General features: G+C 43.5%; 1 protein-coding gene across 1 annotated transcript in view; it reads right to left on the minus strand.

Moving 5' to 3' along the window:
- The window catches only part of LOC137528991 (cytochrome P450 2G1-like), a 69,870-nt gene that overhangs the window by 32,452 nt on the left and 12,955 nt on the right, over positions 1–24,463 (minus strand). Inside the window, exons 3-5 of the mRNA XM_068250839.1 lie at positions 13,139–13,288; positions 9,425–9,585; positions 3,782–3,955 (exon numbers count right to left, since the gene is read on the minus strand). Of these exons, the coding sequence (XP_068106940.1) occupies positions 3,782–3,955; positions 9,425–9,585; positions 13,139–13,288 (485 nt within the window). The remainder of the gene's footprint in view (positions 1–3,781; positions 3,956–9,424; positions 9,586–13,138; positions 13,289–24,463) is intronic.

A 24,463-nucleotide genomic window follows, 5' to 3' on the forward strand; every position in this document is an offset into this window, starting at 1 on the left:
TGGTTCACTGGCGCAAGAAATTTTTTGATATATTTTAGAGAAAAAACGTAGCCACGCTGAGGGTATATCGTACCCTCAGGCACCATCCAGTATACAGGTGCCATTCTGAAGACTCTAGTCAAAAAACATTCATATTCCCTGCAGTGTGCAGACAGTGCATCGATTGTGCTACTGCCTGCATCACCCCTCCTGTGGCAACCAATGGATGAGCCCATCTGCAGGCTGCCAGCTCCAAATCATAGATGTATGACTATGGTAGGGATTGGATTGTGAGCCCCTCTGAGGGGCAGTTAAGTAACAAGACAATATAATCTGTACAGCGCTGTGGAAGATGTCAGTGCTATATAAATACTAAATAATAATAATAAATACTATCTAATTATCTTAGGGCCTTTTTCCATTCATTCACTTCTGATGCGGAAGTGTATGGAGGGGACAGCGGGCGGACGCGGCTCTGCGAGAATCTGCAGCTTGCTGTAGATTCTTGGATCGCTTTGCACGCAATGCACGTAATGGAAACTGTGGTACCCTAACCACCAATGAGCATGCTGAGGTTTGTGGTAATTTCCAGGGCATGCTGTGAGTTGTCTGGTAACTATAGTAACGGGGTAAGCCCCCTCCTCCATCCAGTGTAAGCTCTGCTCCATCTGAGGGAAGCTCCATCCCCATCTGGGGCAAATAGGGGTGCAGTGGATAATAGAGGCGTTAGTGGGCAGGCAAGACTAAGAACAGCAGCAACCAGTAGATATTTCCTCCCTACCCCCAGCAGCACCCTGTGACCTCTCCCTCGCTACCCCCACCAGCACCCCGTGACCTCTCCCTCACCCCTAGCAGAGCCCAGTGACCTCTCCCTAACCTCTAGCAGCACTCAGTGACCCCCTCAACTACAGTCACTATAGCCAACATGTAACATTTTACTGGCAGCACATATCATAATTTCAAAGTATTGGATCAGAAGGAAAACTCCACATACTGGGGAACTATTGAGAATTTTGAGACTGAACAGGTGTATAGTCTAGTTTTCTGCAAAGAAGCCCAATGGCTAAAGTGGTCTTCCATGAACCTGATGTTTAGCACTGAGGGAGCACAATGAGATACAAGTATAATAACTAATGGTTCTAATATACGGTAATAATTAGAGTCACAACCAGCAATGTTGTAAATGAATTCTTCCCGGCAACTGTAATGACTGATATACACTTTGTGTTACTATGTCTTTGCTTTATTCATTTGTAAGTAAAAAAAAAAAAAAAATAATAATAATATGGAGCAGGGACATAACTACAGATCACAGCAAAAAACCTTTCTTGGGGCCCCCTTCCTATGTTACTGCTCCCAACCCTGCAACAATTGATCATCTGATTCCCAACAGGGTGGGGGGCTCAGACTTCTGCCTTCTCTACCAGGGCCTGACTTCCCTGTAACGATCGGTGTAACACAGAGAGAATCTGATTACCGGTGATCTGCAGTATCACCGAGAATACAGATATATACCCGATTATAGATGATCTGCAGTATCACCGATAATCAGATATATCTCTAACCTCTGGACACCTGAGTAATAACTGAGTGTTTGGTGCAACAGTAATACTTTGAGGAAAGCACCCGTACTGAGGGTGCAAGGCAGTATGCACTGCCTAAAGAACAGATTCCTTCCAATGGCCTGAGGCTCCCCAAGGGGCGGAGCCAGGCTGAGAGTGGGAAGGACCAGAGTGTGAGTGACACCAAGGGTGAAGTGTCACTGGCAGGTCTGTGAACTATCTCCCAGCAGGGGAAATAGTTCTCGAGGTCGGACAGGCCAGGTCGTTAACACACAGACAGATAAAGTACAGAGACAGGAGACAGATGCTGAATCCTAAGACTAGCAGAGTTTGGCAACAGAGTATCAGATATAGCGAAGTACCTAATCAGAGATCAGAAGAGTGGTCAAGAAAGCAGAAGGTCATAACAAATAATCAACAATGCCTAGACTTGGGTGTGAGCTCCTAGATCATCAACACCCCGGAACTGGTCTAGATAATAATACAGATTGTAACAAGATTCCTAGACCAAGGTGTGAGCTCCTTGGTCACCAACACCTTGGAAACTGGTCTAGATAATAACACAGATAATAACACAGATAATAACAGGATTCCTAGACTAAGGTGTGAGCTCCTTGGTCATCAACACCTTGGAAACTGATCTAGATAATAACACAGATACTGACAGAAGGTCTGAGTGCTACCACGTAGTGATCGCAACGCCAGACACCAGAGAAATGACCAGCACCCAGTATATATACCCCAGCGCTCTCCAGCGCCACCCTTAAGTGCTGGACCAATGAAAACTGCTGGAATTGTCAGCTGACCGGCTTGGTCAGCTGACGCCCTTCTGACTGTCATAAAGGCTCTGCCTCTCCGCGCGCGCGGCCTCCTGAACCTGTGTGGACTATCAGTCCCAGCCACACCAGGCATGTGTTGTACTGTTTCTGCTGTGTTGGATGCGGAACCAGCCGCACCGCTGTCCAAGCATGCGGCGGTTCTTCCGCGTTCAGCAGCACTGTCAGAACTATGCCTATGCGTGCCAACATCCGCGTCTGACGCGGAATCCGCCGCCCTGTTCACAAAGCATGCGGCGGTTTCCTCGCGCTCCGTCATGCCAGTGGATGCAGACCCACGCGCGCACCCTGCCACGTTGGACGCGGAATCAGCCGCCTTCTCACAGATTCAAACCCTGGTCTCCCATGTGAAAGACAGCACCTTTAACTAGAGGCAGAAGAAGATATAGAGGGCTGCAGCGCATCAGGGACCCGACGCTGGAAGAGGTAAGCCCTGGACTACTACTGCGCTGATCTGTGGGTCTGTTAAAAGGTAGGGAGCAGCCAAGGGTACATGGGATAGGGGCCCTGGGGAAGGATGAAAGGAAGAAGTCTGGGCCCCCCCACCCTACCAGCTCCCAACTAGTGATGAGCAGAAATTATGCTCATGCGCAATTACGCATCGTAATACTCAATTATGCATCGTAATCGTAATGCAAAATTTCGGGAGAATCCCGTAATTAATTTCGTAGCCTATTATTCCTAATCACATAATTTAGTGCCGACTTTGGTGGTGAATAGCAAAGCCCGCATATACATGCTATATGCTACCAAAATTGCTACGTATGTTAAGAAGAACAGTGGGTACAAGTTACAAAAAAAAAGTTCAAAAAGACCATGTAGTTTTTGAGAAAATCGATTTTAAAAATACAAAAAAATTGCTTTTAAACTGTCATTTTTATGGGTTTAAAAAACATTTTTCTTTGCATATTTAAAATTGATTTTTTCAAAAACGACGTTTTTTTTGAAAAATTATTATTTTGACTTGTACCCACTATTCTTCTTAACATACGTAGCAATTTTGGTAGCAATAGCGTGTATGGGGGTTTTGCTATTTGCCGCCAAAGTTGGCACAAAGTTACGCATAAATGACGCGTAAATTGATGCATAATTACGAATGATTATACAAAGTCAATTGAAGTACAAATAAGCAATTACATATATACGTAATTGCGGAAATGTACGCATAATTTCGAGTAATCGTAATTAGCAGATTACGATCACCATTAACTCCCAACCGGCTTCTCCATAGTTACGCCACTGAATATGAGACTAGAATGCCACAGCACCTTTTTCTGTACTGTAAAGAGGTCACAAGTTTTAGATTTTGTTATCACTAATAATTTTTTTATTATGTAAAATAATAATAATTGTTTCAAACTCACAATTTAAGGAAAAAAAAAAAAAAAAAAAAAAGCTACTCACTTGTTGTTTGATGAGGAAACAGTCAATATAATCCCGCGGTGAGTTGATATCAAGTGTTGTTTTGTGCATATCCACTCTCTCAAAGATAAATTTTTCCAGTTTTTCTAAATTTGTCTGTATTCTTTTATGGGGTCCCGGAATGTAGCACATGATCCCTGGGAGCATGTCCAACAACTGCACAATGCACAAAGACAGTGTTGTGTGCAATGTTTCCATGGTAAGCAGCATACAGTCATAATTGAGTAAAATATATTTCAGTGATACAATTCAAATTGTTCTTGTGAGACACAAAAAAACTTTAAAGCAGAATCATCAGGAATCAGTGGCATAACATCAGCGGCCCACGCCCCCCTAGCAAAATTATTGTGGTGGGACCCCCTGCGTCTTCCAATACAATCCCCCCCACGACAAAGCCAGACATTCCATTCTCAATAAAGCCCACTGTAGTGGTAAGCTGTTTCATGCCTCTTCCCTCTTGGGCAGAGTAAGTGAAGGGAGCGCTGTTATATTTAATGGACCATGCTGTATGGGGCATCCAGTCTTCCCCCTACCTCCACATAAAATGAGTATTGGGGTTATGATGATCCTACTCTTTACCCATTTCCATTATCAGTTAAAGTGTAAATAAAAAAATCCTTTTATTATTCTAAATTAACAATAAATACCTTTATCTAACAATACCATGCCAATACCTTCAGAAAATGTCCCAAGACTGAATCCTGTCATCCTCCTGATGCATATCATGTCATCAAGAGCCTCAGGATAGCGCTTGTGGCTCCTGGGAGAAAGAGGAGACCCGATACAGCATGGTCCGCTAAGACTCTTTCTCTCATTGGCTACAAAATCTCCACACTATAAAAGCTGCTCTCCTATTGTAGGAGGGAAAACTGCAAACTATGCAAACTATTCAGCAATTAACTGCTTCAGAGCTGATTTTATAGAACCACAGACCCCAGATATGATTACACAGAGAATATACTTTGTACAGGTATTGAATAGCCATGTTTGTAGGATGGCTATACTTATCTATATGCATTTTCTTGGTTGCCGATGAAGGCATTTTATTGAAAAGTTAGAAAATATCAAACACAGGAGAAAATTTAGCATATGGGTCTATATGTGGGGTTAACACCTTTCACTGTGTGCTGTGCAAGAGATTGGGTCCACTTTAAATGATAATTAATCCAAAATAATAAAAATGTTGTACCAATTCAAGAAGCACAGTGGTGTAGGGCAATGGTCCCCAACCTTTTTCGGCCCGGAGACCACTATCCAGAGCAAACTTTTCTCTGGAGACGGGTTGTCGTTCGCAGCGGGTTCCCAGAAGGGAGTTGTCAGTGCGGCGGCAAAACAATTTGGAGTGTATAGGTATGTAGGTAGCCAGGTACAGTTATAGGGTATCTAAATATAGTTGCCCCTGAATAGGGAGTATAGTTGACCCAGTATAGGTAATATAGTTACCCCAGTATAGCTAGTATATTTGCACCAGTATAGGGAGTATAGTTACCCCCGTATAGCTAGTATATTTGCCCTAGTATATGAAGTTTAGTTACCCCAGTATAGCGAGTATAGTTGCCCCAATATAGGTAGTATAGTTGCCCCAGTATAGGTAGTATAGTTGCCCCAGTATAGGGAGTATAGTTGCCCCAGTATAGGGAGTATAGTTATCCCAGTATAGGGAGTACAGTTGCACCAGTATAGGGAGTATAGTTTCCCCAGTATAGGAAGTACAGTGCCACAGTATAGGGCATGGCTGCCCCAGTTTAGGGAGCATAGTTGCCCCAGTATATAGGGAGTATAGTTACCCCAGTGTGTGTAATATAGTTGCCCTTAATGCCCCCTCCCCTCTCCCCCGCCACTCGTGTTAGCTTAGCTGGCGGTCTCTTCGTCTTTTATATTCCCCTCTCCTCCATGCGGCCTTTCATCTTCCTTCCCAACAGTGCGTCCTGCGGCTGCTGTGAAGAGGAAGGAAGCAGGACATCGGTTCCCCTGGTGACGGCGATATATATCTTCTGCCTCTTCACAGTAGCCGCTGGACATGCCGTTGTGAGGGGAGATAACGAGCCGCATGGAGGAGAGGGGAATATAAAAGAGAAAGCAGCCATCAGCTAAGCTAACACAAGCGATGGCCATGAGGGGAGGGGAGGGGGGGCCAAGAGGCCAGACCTGCGAACCACCAGAAAACAGCCCATGGACCGGCAGTGGGCGCAGACCGGGGGTTGGATAACAAAGGAGCAGTGGCATAGCTAAGAAGCTATGGGCCCAAGTTTTACATTGCCTGCACCCCCCCCAGGGCTCTATACATAGCAATTGATACGAAACACCAAAACCTGCCAGGGACAACCACAGTGTCAGAGGTGCAAGAAGGGGATGGGGAACATTTTATTTTTATGATTACACCATTTAAAGCATCGATAGAAGTGATAATTATCAGCACAGAACCAATAGAGAGATAATACTACAGTCGAGGGAAGGCCCCTCTGGCCCAAGGGCCCCGATGCAAACGCAACCTCTTCACCCCTATTGCTACATGGAAGAAGAAGAAGGAGCAGGAATGATCGGCACTACAACATACATTTATTCTTCAAAAAATGAGGCACAGTCCAAATGTATAAATACAAAACAGCAGCATACATGGACATACCGGTGCTCAGAGGTGTGGTGGTGATAGTGGGTGCTGGGCAGGTGTGTCTGACACTTGGCAGGTGTGTCTGCTGTGATTGGATGTGGGGAATGTGGCTGGCCACTGATTGGATGAAAGTTGTATTTAAACACGCAGAGCACTCCCAGTCATCACCCGTGATAAGCATAACTGTGGCTAGTTGTTGGGTGCGCACTCACATTATCTGAACTATCTGGAATTGACCTTGGCTTGTATTTGACCATTCTTGTCTGCTGTTTACTAACACTTGCTTGTACCTGAATACTCTTGTGTGCTGCCTGGACCGACCCTTGCTTGTTACCTGGATACTCTTGCCTGCTGCCTGGACCAACCCTTGCTTGTTACTTGGATACTCTTGCCTGCTGCCTAGACTGACCCTTGCTTGTTACCTGGATACTCTTGCATGCTGCCTGGACTGACCATTGCTTGTTGCTTGGATAATCTTGCATGCTGACCTTGCTTGAACTCTCTCTCGTGTGCTGCTTGGATTATCCACTGCCTCTTCCCTGAACTATCTGTCATTACTGGCAATCGATGCTGAGGGCCTCATTCTCCTAAAATCAAGGTGTGACAAAAAACGTTTATTCATCCCAAAAAAGTAGTTAGAACCTTATAAAAATTTTCCCTGTAGCCACTATTAAAAAGTGACAGTAGACAGAAAAAGAACTGTTTTAAAAATTCAGGGGAGCCAGGGGTTCACACAGTTCCTCTCCCTGGTCAAATGTAGCAACTTCATGCTAATGACCCTTGGGAAAGTGAGATATCCCTGTAATCACTAGGTACATCACATGACTTCCTTTCCCAAAGCAAGAATCTTGAGATATTGCTGGGGTCCAGGACAAACAACCATGCAGGGAGAGAAATTTCACACCTAGACTGCTCTCCCTGAGACAGTGAGGCACCTCAGTTCCATACATGAAAAGAGCCAGCCAAAGAGCCATCCACAGGGGGTCTTACTTGCATCCTGCAGAAGCCACTTTAGAAAAACAGCTGGCCTTTTGCCCGAGTTAGAAAACCTTTCCGTGACCTCAAAAATATGAAATCAACCTTTTGTCATAAATGTGACTTTCCAAATGGGTGTCGGCCTTTCGTTTATTATGAAATTCAGAACAAACCACACAATTGGATGATTCCAAATTCACGGTAAGCCCTGCCAAAGCAGAGATATGCATTTTGAGTTCACAATTCACCCCAGCTCTCTCGTGTTTGATATAATTGTTCTCAAATTCTGACCGACCTAAAAATGTTATTATATTTAACATATTCAGTACGGTTTTGGAGATAGAACACCTATCATGATTTAAGTAAATTTTCTGTCTCCATGAGAAGGGGCTGGCTCATCTCAGGTTCCAAGAGGTGTGTGATCCCCGTCCTCACTCCTCCTTGCTGAAGTGAAGAGTATAACTTTACAAAGCTCAGAAAGTTGTGGGTCCAAAATCCTAAATCGAATTAACATCAATCGACAGCCAGCTGGACCCTGGCAAAATGACTTGGATTATTTCCCACAAAGGCCTCTGGCTGCATGACAATCAGCCATCTTGGACTATCTCCAAAGACTTGCGATTGCCGCATGGACTACCAATAACGGTATTTAAACTGTATTTGAAGACATTCTGTTTCCTTTTCATCTCTATTCTTTTTCTTTCAACCCAATCTGTTCTGCCGGACAGGTATATTTATCTGTGGGTTAAAGTATACTGTGTGTATGTAGTTTTAGAATAAAACTAATGATTTTATAGTTCAGTCTTGTGCCTGTTCTGGTCATCTGATTGTTGCTACAAAGAATCTGCCCTCCGAAGAGTCATACTACCGCATTGTTTTATTATGTTCTTATAAATTGTCGTTTGCTAGTTAGGTTGTAAATAACCATTTTCTTCCTTCCAGGAATAGCTAGCGGGAGTCTTTTTTTCCTTCCTCAACTCGAAAGAGTGGTGGCAGTGAAATTACCCGATTTCCAGCACGAAAACAATATTTTTAGTTTTCCAGATTGTACATACAATTGGGATTGTACATGTATGGGCACCTCCAACCAATCTTAACCGTTTACTGCACACACAGTGAATTTGCCTCCAGAAGTCTCTAGTGCATGAGACCTGCATGGCAACCGTGGCCTAGTAATACGGGATTGGTGAGTGATTGTCATATTACATATTGTCGACAGCGCTGCGACCAATCTTTGGCTTCAGTCTGTTCACCGTACTTCCAACCATCTGAGGTGACTATTCCCCTAATGGTAACGGGAGCAGATTAGATGGGATTGGCACGCTCTGTCATATTTCTACCTTCTGACGATCCAGAACCGGTCTTTTAACGTCGTTTAGACAGAATCGTGGGGCTGGATTGTCACACAAGCTACTAGTCCTGTGTGATACTTATGAACTATTGAACTGTGCTATACTTGCCTCAGTGGGGTTCTGGCGGGTTATTGTCCTCTCTACTTCAGTCTGTATGCCTTGCACGTTAAGACCTGGGGCAACCGTAGTCAGGAGACAAATAAAGTGTCCTTTCCACACGGGGGCTTGTCTGTAGGTAAAGACCGTGGGCTGGGCTCAGAGCCCTGGCACTAGATTGGGGGGTAGAGACTAATTGGGGACATAACCTGTCAAGCCTTACAAGGACAGTGATCTGAGGACAGGGGCCACATCTCCCACACAAATGCGCCTCTAGGCATGTGCCTACAGTGCCTTATGGAAAATCTGGCCCTGCTTGTTATAGTAATTGTTTTATGGTGGGTATGAGCTACATTACAGATATGAGGATGCTGTTCTATTCTTAAAAAGATGTCATGTTGTATTATTTAAATTTGTTAACACTGTTTAGAACACTTTTTTTTAAATAAAATTACTAAACCATATAAGGATTGCTTTCTTTTATTCTATTTTTTTTAAATGTTATATCAGTTACTTTTATTGAGCAATTCCCATCGACTATGATGACAATGGGAATTGTCATTATAGTCATATATCACTAATATATCTTACCTGTCCCCATGGGCCGCTTATATCTTTGAAGATTGCAGAAAATAAGGTCAGGAGCTGCCGAAACCCCTTATTATCATATTCAAACCGATTTCCAAACACTATGGTGCAGATTATGTTGCTGACAGCCTGGAGCAGGAAATTTGTTGGGTCGATGGATTTTTCTGCATATAAAATATTAATATCAGTAAATAACTATTCAGGAATAGTAAAGCTTCCTCAAACAGTCACTTTAAAGTGAACCCGTGGTGAAAGTGATTTGAAGGCTGCCATATTTATTTCCTTTTAATAGCAGTGACTCCGAAACACTATCAATGTGTGTGCTAGGACCAATTTTGAAATTGTATGAGGACAAGAGAACTAGGCCCTTTAGAAACCAGCACCACACAGGTATAGTATTCAAAAGTATATGCAAATTTTATTCAATACAATTCAAAACATCACTATAGAAACATAAAAACAATTAAAACATTCATGCCGCCCGTAGCATCAATAATAATAATAAGCATAAGCAGTGTTGCATAAATATAAAGCGCCCAACAATTAATTATAATAGTAGAAAATTAAATAGCCCCAGGGGTGCTCAGCAAAGAGCCACCCGCTGGGCTTGAACCCAGGTTCAGTAAATTGCGAGTATACCAGTGATAAAGTGCAAAAATCCCTAGTGACAATTAGAGAGAAATGACCAAGATAATAACAAAATTCACACAGTGCTATCAATGTGATGCAAAAAGTAATAAGATGCAATATGATCAATATATATTGTGAACACCTAAAATCCTATGAAGCTGAGACACACATTCCCATTAAGTGACTATGATACTGCATACTGCACAAGTAATAGAGTGAACAAGAGAGCAATATAGTTATCCGGATGGGAGCGCAAGCATCAGGCAGGCAGGAGGGAGAGAGGACCCCAGGCGGATGTCTTCACCGGTTTGCCACGGAACCGATTTTTGCACTTTATCACTGGTATACTCGCAATTTACTGAACCTGGGTTCAAGCCCAGCGGGTGGCTCTTTGCTGAGCACCCCTGGGACTATTTAATGTTCTACTATTATAATTAATTGTTGGGCGCTTTATATTTATGCAACACTGCTTATGCTTATTATTATTAATGCTACGGGCGGCATGAATGTTTTGTTTTTTATGTTTCTATAGTGATGTTTTGAATTGTATTGAATAAAGTTTGCATATACTTTTGAATACTATACCTGTGTGGTGCTGGTTTCTAAAGGGCCTAGTTCTCTAGTCCTCATACAATTTCCTTTTAAACAATACTTAGTTTCCTGGCAGCCCTGCTGCTCTATTTGGCTGCAGTAGTGTCTGAATGACACCAGAAACAAGCATGCAGCTAATCCTGGGCGATCCTGGGCAGCACAGTGGCGTGGTGTTTAGCACTCTCGCCTTGCAGAGCTGAGTCCCCGGTTCGAATCCCAGCCAGGTCAACCTCTGCAAGGAGTTTGTATGTTCTCCCTGTGTCTGCGTGGGTTTTCCTCCGGGCACTCCGGTTTCCTCCCACATCCCAAAAAACATACATATAAGTTAATTGGCTTCCCCCTAAAAATTGTCCCTAGACTACGATACATACTTTACACAATACATACAGACATATGACTATGTAGGGATTAGACTGCGAGCTCCTCAGAGGGACAGTTAGTGACAAGACTATATACTCTGTACAGCGCTGTGGAAGATGTCGGTGCTATATAAATACTAAATAATAATAATCTGACAATATTGTCAGAATCATGTGATCTGTATATGCTTGTTAAGGTTCTATGCAGGGACGAGCAGAAACTACGCCAGTGCGAATTTACACATCGTAGATCGCATCTACACATCGTAGTTCGTAGGTGAAGTTTCAAAACTACGCTTACGAATTAATGCATAGCGAAGTACAGCTACGCGTAGTTTACGACTGCTTGGCGTAGATAACATGTGTATTGCAAATTAAATACGCATGCGTTACCTGCGTAAATTTTTCCGCGTACGATTGTATGAGTACAAAATTACGCATTGGAAAGGGGAATGTATGCATAGAAGAGTTCTCAGTGTAAGCATTTAATGAGGAATTAATGTGGAAATTTTTCTGCATAAGGGCAGCAGTGTCCGCATACACTACGCTTAAATTTAGCCTTTTAAAAATTATTTTTGTTTCCCTCCCCCCCGCCAGCCGATCGCTTCTGAGCCTCCCAGGCGGACAGACGTGTCACACAGCTGTCCCAGTACTGCGCTGCCGTAGATCGTAGTACAGTGTAAATAGACAGCGGTTTTACCGTCTAACAGTCTCTTAGTGGCGATCGCCACTACCAGCCCCCTGCAGCCGTCACGTGCCCTCGCAGTCACTCACGGAGCCTCCGGTCCCCCACCGCCAACTAGTTTCGTTTTCGCTGACATGCCCAACAGGCTTAGCCACACGTATTTTTATTCGCATTCCCGTCCGCAATAGGGCGCTATTCAGGATGGAAACATGAAGGATACACGTGGCCAGGCCTGCGCAGGCGCAGAAAGCCCACTGAGTCAGTCAGGGCCTGTCAGAGAAAACAAAACTAGCTGGCGTCGGGGACCAGATGCTCCGTGAGTGACTGTGAGGGCACGGGACGGCTGCAGGGGGCTGGTAGAAGCCCCAGGCAAGTAAAACTTTTTTTTTTTTTATTCCCGGCTTAAATGTCCCTTTGAAGAGTACCCAAGGCAAACCTCAGGTTAAAATTTAAATGCTTGTGCCTGGATCTTACAGAGGCTTCTCACGCCATCCTCTGGTCCCCCATTGCTGAGCACAGACCCCCCTCCCCAAAGGTATCTGACAAGCCTCTGCCAGATTCCACGCTTGCAACTGTGCTTCTCTTCAAGCACGAGCAAACTGTGCCTGCACAGTAAGCTGGAGTTGCTTGTGTACGAGTTGCTCCATGCTACTGCGCAGGCGCAGGGAGAGGCACATGATCGTGATGTGCAGGAAGGTCCCAGGAAGCAGCAGAGGACCAGAGAGCAGAGTGGGATTGCTCTGGAGGATCCAGAGGCTTCACGGTCCTTAGGCAATTTTTGGTTCTCTAAGTTATGCACATTTAAGGACTGTAGCCCACAGGGATCAGGATAGGGACTTGATCCCTTGGGTGACAGTTCTGGATTAAGAGTGTACAAACATGTCATTAGCCTAGAGGCTAGAGATACTTCTGTTGCAGAAAGGTGAGATGATGCATAGCACATGATGGAGAGGCTTCCAGCAGGGGGTGAGGTGAATAGGAGAACAATGCTTTTGGTGGTCTGCTGGGTTTCAGACATCTCAAGGTGCGTACACACGCACTACATCCGGCAACGACTGGTCCGTCAGACCCTCCCGTTGGGTGGACGTTTAGCCGACAGTAGTGTGTGTGTACGCACTGTCGGCGGACTGATACGCGTACATGCGTACTACTGTCGGCTGAACGTCCACCCAGCGGGAGGGTCTGACGGACCCGTCGTTGCCGGATGTAGTGCATGTGTACGCACCTTTAAATTCTGATGTTCCTAGTCAGCCACACCCATTAAATACATAATCTCTTATTCCAAGTTGAAGGTACCATTGTGTTTGTAGAATTTAAACCCCTCTTTTTTAAAATTTAAAAACAGATTTGCAAAAATTGAGAACGTTAGATTTCATTATTGTGTTTTTATAAACAGTTATACCACAGCGTGCCATTTACAGCATTAGATGAAGTGCATGATAGACAACAAACCTTTGCAGGATCTGATCCGTTCCACCAGGAGGCCAGCTTCTTCCTGGATCCTCTCTTCAACAGGTTTCCTCCCCATCCCAAAATTTCTCAGAACGGTAAGTGAAAATCTCCGCAAGTCCTTCCACCTTTCCCCGTTCACAAAAGCAAGTCCTAAATCACAATAAAAAGTAATAAGACAGTGCAAAATGCAGCTAAGTGGTTCCTCTTCATAGCCAGCCCTTTTGGTTCAGCGCTAAAGCACTAATGTTTGAGCAAGAAAAATAATTCTCTACCTGCAGCAATCAAATGTGCAAAGCCCAGGGACAAAAAAGGGTATACATGAACCACAAAAAAAGTGATCCCTGTAAAGATGCAGGACCACAATTCTGGTACAATACAAAAACCTAAAAACAATTATGACCTTCAACATCACCAGAATGAAGGGAAAAAAACCTCCCTAATGTGAAGAACTTGTGACCAATACTGCAGCCTGTTAATGGTGGAAGGAAACCTCCCATAAAATGCTTGGGACCTAGGTTTAAACGTCTGTGTGCCGTTAAAGGATTGCAATGTGCCCAGTCAAAGTGAAAAAGGAGAGACTGTCATATGCACTTCATTTCAGCCCTGTCTGTTCTCCTTTTTCACTTTGATTGGGCACATTGCAATCTTTCAACATCACACAGTTAGCCTTTTAGTCCCAGCCATTATAGGGGAGTTTTCCTTCCAACATTAACAGGCTGCAGTAGTGGTCAGTAGTGATGGTTCGTAATTGCCAATTTCGATTGTAATCCTAATTACGAATAGAAATTCAAACTACTTTAAAATATATATATATATATATATATATATATATATATATATATATATATATATATATATATATATATATATTTCCCTGGTGCTTCCATGGCAGCATACTATGGGTTGTAACCCCGCCCCTGAACCCTATTGGACACCATAACTATAAATTTGTTGAGAGTATCACCCACCAGTATTCTTTTTCCTTTGTCCTCCCCTTTGGACACTATTTCTATTTTCTTTCCTTCTCTTCATTTCTTTTTTTCAGTCCCCTTTCTACCCCAGGGTTTATCCCTTTCCCTGGGAAGTCTCTGCATGAGTACTAAATGTACCTCACATAGAGAGCCCGGTCTTCTGGTCCCGGAGATCTACATGTGTGCTAAATGCATACGAATGAGCAATGCCTGCATCAGTATCCTGTGCTAAATGCATACAGGTGAGCAATGGCTGTATTACTTTCATGTGCTAGATGCATAGAAATAAACATCGGCTGCATTACATTCATGTGCTACATGCATACTAATGAACTATGACTGCATTAAATTCATGAGCTAGATGCATACTAATGAACTTTGGCTGCATTAGTTACCTTCATGTGCTACATGCAATTACCTTCACATGCAAAACGCTTACAAATGAACTATGGCTGCAGTACTTGCATGTACTAAATGCATACAAATGATCTATGGCTGCATTACTTTCATGTGCAAATTGCATACAAATGAACTATGGCTGCATTACTTTCATGTGCAAGATGCATACAAATGAACTATGGCTGCATTACTTTCATGTGCAAGATGCATACAAATGAACTATGGCTGCATTACTTTAATGTGCAAGATGCATACAAATGAACTATGGCTGCATTACTTTAATGTGCAAGATGCATACAAATGAACTATGGCTGCATTATTTTCATGTGCAAGATGCATACAAATAAACTATGGCTGCATTTCTTTCATGTGCAAGATGCATACAAATGAACTATGGCTGCATTAGTTACGGTGACCATGCGTCCCGCCTTCGGGGGCGCTGTCCCAGGCTGAATGAGGTCCCGGGAAACGTCCCGCTTTTAGCAGCGGGATGCCCCGGCCTCGGGACTCTGGCCACCGTACAATGAACTAGCTGCAGCGTCTACTAGACGCTGCGCTAGTTCATTCCCCGCAGCCCCGCTCCAGCCTGCATTGTCCTCCTCCGGCAGGCACAGGCAGAGCAGGGCTACGGGAAGATGGCGTCCGGAGGCGGAGCCCTGTACTGGGGACTATTTGTCTCCAGTACAGGGCTCCGCCTCCGGACGCCATCTTGCCGTAGCCCTGCTCTGCCTGTGAGAGGCTGATCGGGAGATTGAAGATCGTCCAGGCCAGGGGGAGCTGCACACACCAGAGGCCGGCTGCGTGAGGGGACGTCTTCTGCCAGGTGAGTAAATGCTTTTTCTTGCAGGTGAAGTGTTTGCCCACATTGGGCTCTATTCTCAAAGAGCCAAAAGTTCCGCAAAATTTTACCGCTATATTTCCGACAGCGGTAAACCCCGCATTTTTTCCACATTCACTAATATGTTCCGCATGTTTGCCGCATGCGGAAAAAAAGATGCGGAAACAGCCATTATTCATGCGGGAATCATGCGGTAAAAAGGTCGCATGAAAAAGTGTTAAAAAAAAAAGTTAAAGTCCAGCAAGCACAGCCCTTAAGCCTCCAGACTTCATTAAAGTCAATGGGATGCGGAATATATCACCTGCAACTTGTAGGTGATAAAAAATCGGTAATTAACGACGAAATGATGCGCCTGAACATTTTTGAGAATTGATTTTTTATTGCAGAAAATACCAACTTTTGCGGAAACTGTTCCGCATGAATCCCGCACTTTTACCACACTTTTTTCGCATGCGGGAAAAACATGCGGAAAATTTAGAGAATGCAAAATTGACGGTATTTTGGGTGCAAACTTCCCGCATGTACTTTACCGCATGTGGGAAGTCTTTGAGAATAGAGCCCAATGTGTACATTTTGTAATGACATGTTTGCCCAAATTGTGTTCATTTTGTACAGACATGTTTGCCCAAATTGTGTTCATTTTGTACTGACATGTTTGCCCAAATTGTGTTCATTTTGTACTGACATGTTTGCCCAAATTGTGTTCATTTTGTACTGACATGTTTGCCCAAATTGTGTTCATTTTGTACTGACATGTTTGCCCGCAGTGCGTTTTATCTTGTACTGACATGTTTGCCCGCAGTGCATTTATCTTGTACTGACATGTTTGCCCGCAGTACGTTTATCTTGTACTGACATGTTTGCCCGCGGTGCGTTTATCTTGTACTGACATGTTTGCCCCATTGCGTTTATTTTGTGCTGAAATGTTGCCCCCATTGCGTTTATTTTGTGCTGACATGTTTGCCCCCATTGCGTTACTTTGTACTGACATGTTTGCCCCCATTGCATTTATTTTATGCTGACATGTTGCCCGCAATGCGTTTATTTTGTGCTGAAATGTTGCCCGCAATGCGTTTATTTTGTGCTGACATGTTGCCCATTGCGTTTATTTTGTGGTGTCTGGGGTAACCGTTGCTGCATTTATTATTTAATGGTCATAGTTGGCTATGTTTGCTGCTTTGGGGTTATGACATACTATTAAATAGCATCACACAGTTTCTGCACACCTATGATGTGAATCCACGTTTGACCACATCATAAACACTGCTTTCTTATGCCTCGCTGTTGCATCATTACATTAGCTCCGCCCATAGAATGTCATGACCACGCCTATTTTTCGCGCGCGCTGCAGACACCACATTTTTCGGCGCGCACCCCCTATTTTTCGCCGCGGCGCCCCCCCCCACCCAATTCCCCCCGTCCCAGGTTGAGCCTACAAAAATCTGGTCACTCTACATTAGTTCCTGTGCTAAATGCATACAGGTGTGCAATGGCTGCATGAGTTACCTGCCTGTCTGTCCTTTTCCTCCCTGCTTTCTATCTGGTTTTATTTCCTTCCATCCTTTCTTCCTCATCTCCTGGCTGGAGTAGTCTCATGGTTTTGTAAATGCCAGTTCTCTGCTTTCTGCAGTGGCAGGACAGTGTGGATTGGTGGGGAGTGTTCACGAGCATGCAGGCGTGTATAGCACGCGCGCGAGTGTGCACTTCCTTATATAGGCCAGTAGCTGTTTCCTCTTTGCCCATACTTGGGTGATGTTGCAACCATCTTTGTTGTGGGCAGCTTGCTTCTGAGCATGCTCACAGCCTCCTGGAGGTTAAGGAGTATGTAACCTAATGTTGCTATTTGAAAATTGCAGGGACACTGCTAATACTCCTGTGAGAAGTCTTTTTCTTCCAAGGGATTAATTTACTCTTCTTAAAAGTATCTTACAATAATATCCTTAAAAAAAAAAAAAAAAAAAAAAAAATTCTTACTATTTAACTCTTGCAGCCTATTCCTGCTGGAAATATGGCACGCAGCTTTAAAGACCAGACGGAAGCCCATAGAAAGGGGACTCTCGGGCAATGTTTAAAAAAAAAAAAAAGGAGGGTCATTGGGTGTTGCAAATACGAAATTATATTCCATTTCAGCCCCTCTTGACCTAATAACACTGAAGATTGGCGTTCTCAAGAAAGTTCCTGACATCGTTGGCATTCACACTCTTCATGAAGATATTCTGATGACAGGAGTCATTGGGCTTGATTCGCGGGGGCGGGGGGTTGTGTTGGCTGTTGGCGCGGCCATTTTCGCGTAGGTTTTCGCGTTTTGCGCACGCTCGCGGGTTTTCGCGCGGGGCGGTGGCGTTTTCGCGCGCGGGCGCGAATTTTCACGTGAAATGGATGTCGGTTTCGCGTGGGGGTTTGCGTTTGCGCGCGGCGACATTGTCGTTTCGCACGGGGATGGCCGTGCTGGCGGTTGGCGCTCTTTTGTGAGTCAGGCCCATTGTCTGAATAAAGGACATTCTAGAAGATCTCCTTCCTCAAGAATAAATTGCCATTCTAGATCCAGGTCGACTCAGCACACTCCGCCTCCACTGATCTCCAACCACTCGACAGGAAAATCAGCTTACTGGAAGTGTGGAAAAATGACGATGTCGGATAAGACTTGTGTGAATTGTTATACTGAAAATTCTGAAGACAAATCTGAAGACTCCTTTTAGAATGTTACATCTTTATGAAGCAAGCAGTAAGAGGGGAAATGCGTTACCAAGCGCCAGTTGCAGTTTTGTCAACTTCACAGAATGACAGATCTTTCGAAGTCAAATCTAATCAAGAGGTTGTTTCTGAAGCAGAAGGTAATGGTATTTTCCACTAAAGAACCTTTTACAGTGGAAAGAACCAGAAGATCCTTCCATAGAAGTAGGTAAATATTATCCACATCTTACCGAGGTTGGACTTGCCTTTCCTTTAATGAAAGAAATCATAAGAGTGATTCTTTAAGAAACGGGCAAAGTCGATAATAAACAGGAGGAACATCTGGAGATATTCCTCAAGATAGAAGACTCAAGTTACAAAGATTTGTACAGAGAAATCCGTTCCAGCAAAGATTCAGGAATTTTTGTTCCTATAAACCAGATGACAATTAAAAAAAAAAAAAAATTGCAAATTTCTCAGTCAGCCCTCTCTAAGGCAATCAAGATTGCTCCAGCTAATCGACAAACCCAAGGAAAGTCCTTTTGGGTCCCCATCCGTCCACACTTCTGGGGGCGGGGTTTCAAGCAATCTCTGAGGGTTATCGGTGGAGATTTAAATCACTCTGCAAGATATGTTTATGCCTACCCGGAGAGAGAAGTCTGTCATCTTTAATATGCCAATTAATAGTGCAAGATGCGGTACTGGAGGTACCTTGCTCACAGAGAGGCAAAGGGATGTACTCTCCTCTGTTGTTTGGCAAGAAAACAGGAGTTTGGCAACCTGTCATAGATCTGGAATATTTTAAACAAGTACACACTGCTTCCAAAATACAGGATTGAATCTCTTCAATCCATTATCCTGACAGTCCAATAAAACTATTTTCTAGTTCCAATAAACTTAAAAGATATTTATGTATTCCCACACATCCTTAGTATCAACAGTTTGTTTGGTTTGCAATTAAAGACCTTCATCTTTCAGCAAGAAAATGTCTTCAAGTCTTGGGAATGTTAGCATCTACAATAATGATGAAGTGGCCACACTGGCACATGATGCATTTTTCAACTCCCTTTCTTATATTAGTGGGGCAGAGTGTCTCTACAACATAAAACGGTGATTTTACACATCAATGAAGAATTCTCTTATCTGGTGTTGCAATCAGGATTATTTACTCAATGGATTCTGATTCTGTCTCAATTGACTTATGTTTCAGGGATGCTGGTCTATTGGGAGGGGTGCATGGTGCCAAAACCAGGTGGTTCAGTCCAGATGGCCATGTCACCCCTTAACAAACAATTCAAATCCTTTGGAATTAAGATTCCGCCTGTTTAGCCTTTCAAGCTTTTGCACATCTTCTAGTAGGGAAAACCGAGTGCAACAGGACAGTCAATTATACCACAATTTTCTCCCAGATTTATTGTCAAGTAGCAGTGGGAATAGATGCTCTATCCCAGTCTTGGCCGCCTCCTGCTTCGGTATGCTTTTTCTCCAGTACCAATAGTCTTTCGGTTTCTGAAGAAATTTAAGAAGGAGAAATCAAAAGTTCTTTCAATAATTCTATACTGGCCGTACAGACTGTGGTTTCCACTTCTTCTTTTCCAATTATCTCAGACGGAGCCAATGTTTCTCTCGGCCTGTACGAAACTGTTGTCTGAGCCATGGTTATCTCAATCAGCACCTCACAAATTTTGTCTGGTAGCCTGTATATTTAAGGGGAGACGTTAACTAAGTTGGGATGTTCCAAGGCAGCAAGTAAAGTATGAACAAATGTGGTATGCCAGAAAGTCTGGAACCGGTTTCAAGACTTTGTTTCTGGAGACAATTTTGATCCATCCTCCCCATCAGTAAATAATACTTTAGACTTTCTTCAGGCGGGATTTGACCTTGGTTTTAGCTACAATACAGTGAAGGTCCAGGTGACGGCACTGTTCTCATTTTCTGGAGACAAGTGGGCCTTAAATCCATTGCAGCAATTCTTAAAGGCAGCTCTTAAAATGAAACCTCCTAGAAGAAATGTATATCCCAAATGGGATTTAATGTTGCTGTTGGATTAACTTAGTTTTCCTCCGTTTTTATCCTATGGAAGGCTGTCTCATGTCAATAATATCTGCTAGAAGAATGTCAGAATTGCATGCTCTAGGTTGTGAAGATCTAAGCTTTTATCATGATCAAGCTACCCTAACACCAGTGATGAACTTTTTACCCAAAGTGGTATCAGTGCTCTACCTAGATAATGATTGTCTTTATCAAAGAAAAAAGGGTAAAATCCAATCTGCCTCTAATACATCCTCTGGACGTGTCATGCTCTGTTAAAAGTTATCTGCAGATCACAGAATCTTTCAGACAGTCAACCCATCTCCTGTTAGTTTCTTCTGGTTACAGAAAAGGTTAAGAAACACCTTACAGGATGTTAGCGGCTTGGATTCGGGAATTCACCTGCTGTGTGTAAGGCTAAGGTCTACCTGGCCAGACGTTAGCTCACTCAACCAGAAGTATAACTTCATCGTGGGCATTTCTTGCCGTTGTATCTACAGCCACAATCTTTAAAGCTGCATGGTCCTCGACATATACTTTTGTTGAATATTAGAGTTGACCCTTCAGTCCTTAGCTCTTCAAATGTGGGAAAATCAATTAATTTCTGATCCTACTAATGTTAAAAAATAGTGTTACTTTACCCTCCCTGTTTGTTCTTGCTAGTTAAATAAGTATGCTGCCATGGAAGCACCAGGGAAACAGGAAAATTAATACTTACCTATCGGAAATTTTCCTTTCCTGGTGCATTTCCATGGCAGCATACGAACCCACCCTCAAAACGGGGAGGACTATAGTTACTAGAATACTGGTGGGTGATACTCTCAACAAATTTATAGTTATGGTGTCCAATAGGGTTCAGGGGCGGGGCCACAACCCATAGTATGCTGCCATGGAAATGCACCAGGAAAGGAAAATTTCCGATAGGTAAGTATTAATTTTCCTGTATATACACATATACATACATACATACATACATACATACATACATACATACATACATACATACATACTGTACACACACACACACACACACACACAATATAGTGTGTGTGTGTGTGTGTATGTATGTATGTATGTATGTATGTATGTATGTATGTATATATATATATATATATATATATATATATATATATATATATATATATATATATATATATATATATATATTAATGGTTGTAGCACTTACAGTTAATATAATTGGCAGCAGTAAGTTAATATGGAGTCCGTCACTATATACCAAAAACATATATAATAAAACTCATGCACCTATGCATATAAAATCAATGCACCATTTATTACATCACATCAATGAATGTAATCTGCACAAACAATATGTAATGCCAGCTTCGTTTCCCAGCCACAGACCTAGATACATCAAAAGTCCCAGGAACAGCTGCCTAGACTACTCTGTCGGCAAATACTATATGCATGCATGTACCTAAAAAATTAATTAAAAAATTGGTAAAAAAAAAATTATTTTTCGTTTTGCACATCAAACCTACAAGGTTGCTCCAAACCGCAATTCAAGATTTTATGAAAACTGAACTGTTCTCAAGTTTGTACTCATAACTCTGTGTTTCCACACTGATAGTCCACCACATATGCGCGTTAACGGTTAATCCTCCGCTACCACAGTAGCTGACTCACGGTTTTTGCGCTGATCAGCGCTGGTGTTCACCAGTCTCTTCAGAGAGAGGAGGGGGGCGGAGGGGATTCACAACCCTTTAGGTCTCTTTGGGTAACGGATCCACTTGAGTCCCGGCCGGCAACTCACTGCTGGATCCCTTCGTTACAGGCTTCACACAGACCTCCGGATCAAAGAGTCTTACAACACACGGAGTCCGGGGGTGACGTCACCACGTTCTCTTGAGCCAATAGCCAACGCGTTTCAGTAGGATCCGCCTACCTTCTTCAGGACGCCCTATATTATACAAACACACTCACTGAGTGGCCAACCACCCCCCAAATAAAATAAGATAAGCCCTCTAATAACGAATTGCAGGTTAAACTCTGATGTTCCTCTGAGACAATGGCAAGGTGCATTGGCGTAGTTCCTGGACCCACAACAGGCATCTTTTCTGTGATACCAAAGGCACTCTTGATGGTCTACTGCTGCCCAAGCCCATCCTTTACAAAGTCAGCTACTCGTCTTTCACCACCTTTTTCGATCAGAATAGTCCATATCGCTTGAAGTTTTTTTTCCTCAGCTGCCATCATCTAAACACTCGAGATACTGTTGGGCGAGAAGATCCTAAAAAAAGAGTCATTGTGTCAGAGATGCTAGGACCAGCTCTTTTCGTTCTCTAATGATCATCCCTCAGAGTCACTTAAATATTTGGGCTTATTAGCATTCGTGATAATTACATCTTCCAAAGCTAATATATTTATTGCCATACTCCTCTTTCGCATGCAGCATTGGCAGACGCACATCGGCTTCTTGATTAAGCCAAACTACTTCTCTTTGGCATGTAATGTTGCCAGAAGCGCACACACTTCTTGATCATGAGTCATGACAAACTCTTCTTCTCTTTGGCATGTAATGTTGGCAGGAGCTCCTTGATTGTAACGCTTCTTCTCTTTCCCATGTAACATTGGCTGGAATGCACCCGCTTCTTGATCATGACAATCTTTTCTTCTCCTCCTCTGGCATATGTTCGTTAGGAGCGCACCTGCTTTTAGATTGGGACAAACTATTCTTCTCTTTAGCATGCAACCTTGGCAGAAGAGCACCTGCTTTTTGATCACCACAGTCACCCAATGACCAACTGTGCCAGGTTTGAGGCTTGTGCCATTAACAGTGCAAGAATGGCAGCTATTTTAATATGCCCCTTGAAAATCAACAGGTGAATTTTGATTGGCTTTTTTAGGCTCCACCCACTTTTCTGAATATTAATCCCAGTCACCCAGTAACCAGTCCAATAATAGTAGCAGCGCCAACAGAGTCTCCTCACATGGATCCTGGCACCTTAAATACAAACAAACAGAAGGGGATTCCCCCTAGCGAGTAACGCTTAGCCACCTCACCCCTGTGCTCAAAGAAGGGTGATTAAAGACTACCTGCAGCCAAAAAAAGGTTTGAATGGCAATACAGATATGCAGTCTAGGCACTTTATACAGTTAAATAAACATATAAAGTTTACATCTCGTATATCATAGTGGATAGAATAGACTCACATGTGTGTCTGCTGCAGCACCGCCATCTTGCTTCTCACGCTGAAGCCAGGGACAGTACACCTCTCAGCTTTGTGCCTCCCCTCCAGCATTTGTCCTCCCCTCCAGTCTTCTGCCCTCCCCTTCATGTAAATGTGCCTGGGAAATCCCGTGCAGATAGGAAGGACTGATGACGTCATCCTCCTGCAGCCGTCTCTAAATCCTCTGTCTCTCCCCGATGTGCAGCCAGTAGCCTCTCTCCCTGTTTCAGCCTGTCTCTCCCCGCTATGCAGCAGCTTCAGCTTGGGTTCCTGGTCTCTGCCGCTCCTCCGTGTCTCTCGCTCGTGAGGTGATGCAGGTGTTTACCATGCGTCATCTCGCGAGACTTTGCAAATGAAGCCGGACTCAATAGCTGGGATTGCCAGTGACATCAGCAATCCCAAAATGCTGTGCGCGCTGGCCAGGAGAAATCGCCAGGGGCGAAATTGAGACGGGGGCGTGGCTTCAGGGCTAATGAATAGAATTCATTACCTTGCAGAAAGAATTAGTATTTATTTTTATCATAGATCTATATATTTTTATCACTGATGTTATTTTATGACAAGTCGTTTTTAAGCTTTTGATTCTCTTTAAAGTGCATAGGCTGTCACCAAGTATGAGAGGGAGATGACACACTCCCCCCGTTTTCCCCTGCTCACCAGATGCAAATCTTGTTCAATGCATATCAAATCCCAAGCCGCAGCATCTATAAGGTACAATAAAAGCAGCTTCTCATAGCGTAAAAAAGTTTTAATAAAGCGCCAATGGCCCCAATAAAATTACACGTACATAGGTATACTTGTAAAATCGCATATAGTTACACAATCGTAGCTCCGGACGCCTCCTGCGCATCCCCGGCTTGTTCCTGTTTAGCAGCATGCGTGCGTCCTCCTAGGCTCCGGCGGAGAAGGGAATCCCCTTCTGTTTGTTTGTATTTAAGGTGCCAGGATCCATGTGAGAAGACTCTGTTGGCGCTGATACTATTATTGGACTTGTATCTGGGATTTGACTCTCATTCATAGTGTGCTGCCTGGAGTCCAAGGGACATTTAGGACACTGAGCGCAGTAACATTGTGATAAGCACCCAGTAACCAGCTGTGCAAAGTTTGAAAACCCTGCCATTAACAGTGAAGAAGGGCTGCAGTTTACAATCCCCCCTCCCAAAAAAAAATGTTTTTGACCCCACCCACTTTTTGTAACCTTGAGTCACTACTCAATGACCAA

The sequence above is a fragment of the Hyperolius riggenbachi genome, chromosome 8 (genome assembly GCF_040937935.1).
Source record: "Hyperolius riggenbachi isolate aHypRig1 chromosome 8, aHypRig1.pri, whole genome shotgun sequence".
Lineage (NCBI taxonomy): Eukaryota > Metazoa > Chordata > Amphibia > Anura > Hyperoliidae > Hyperolius > Hyperolius riggenbachi.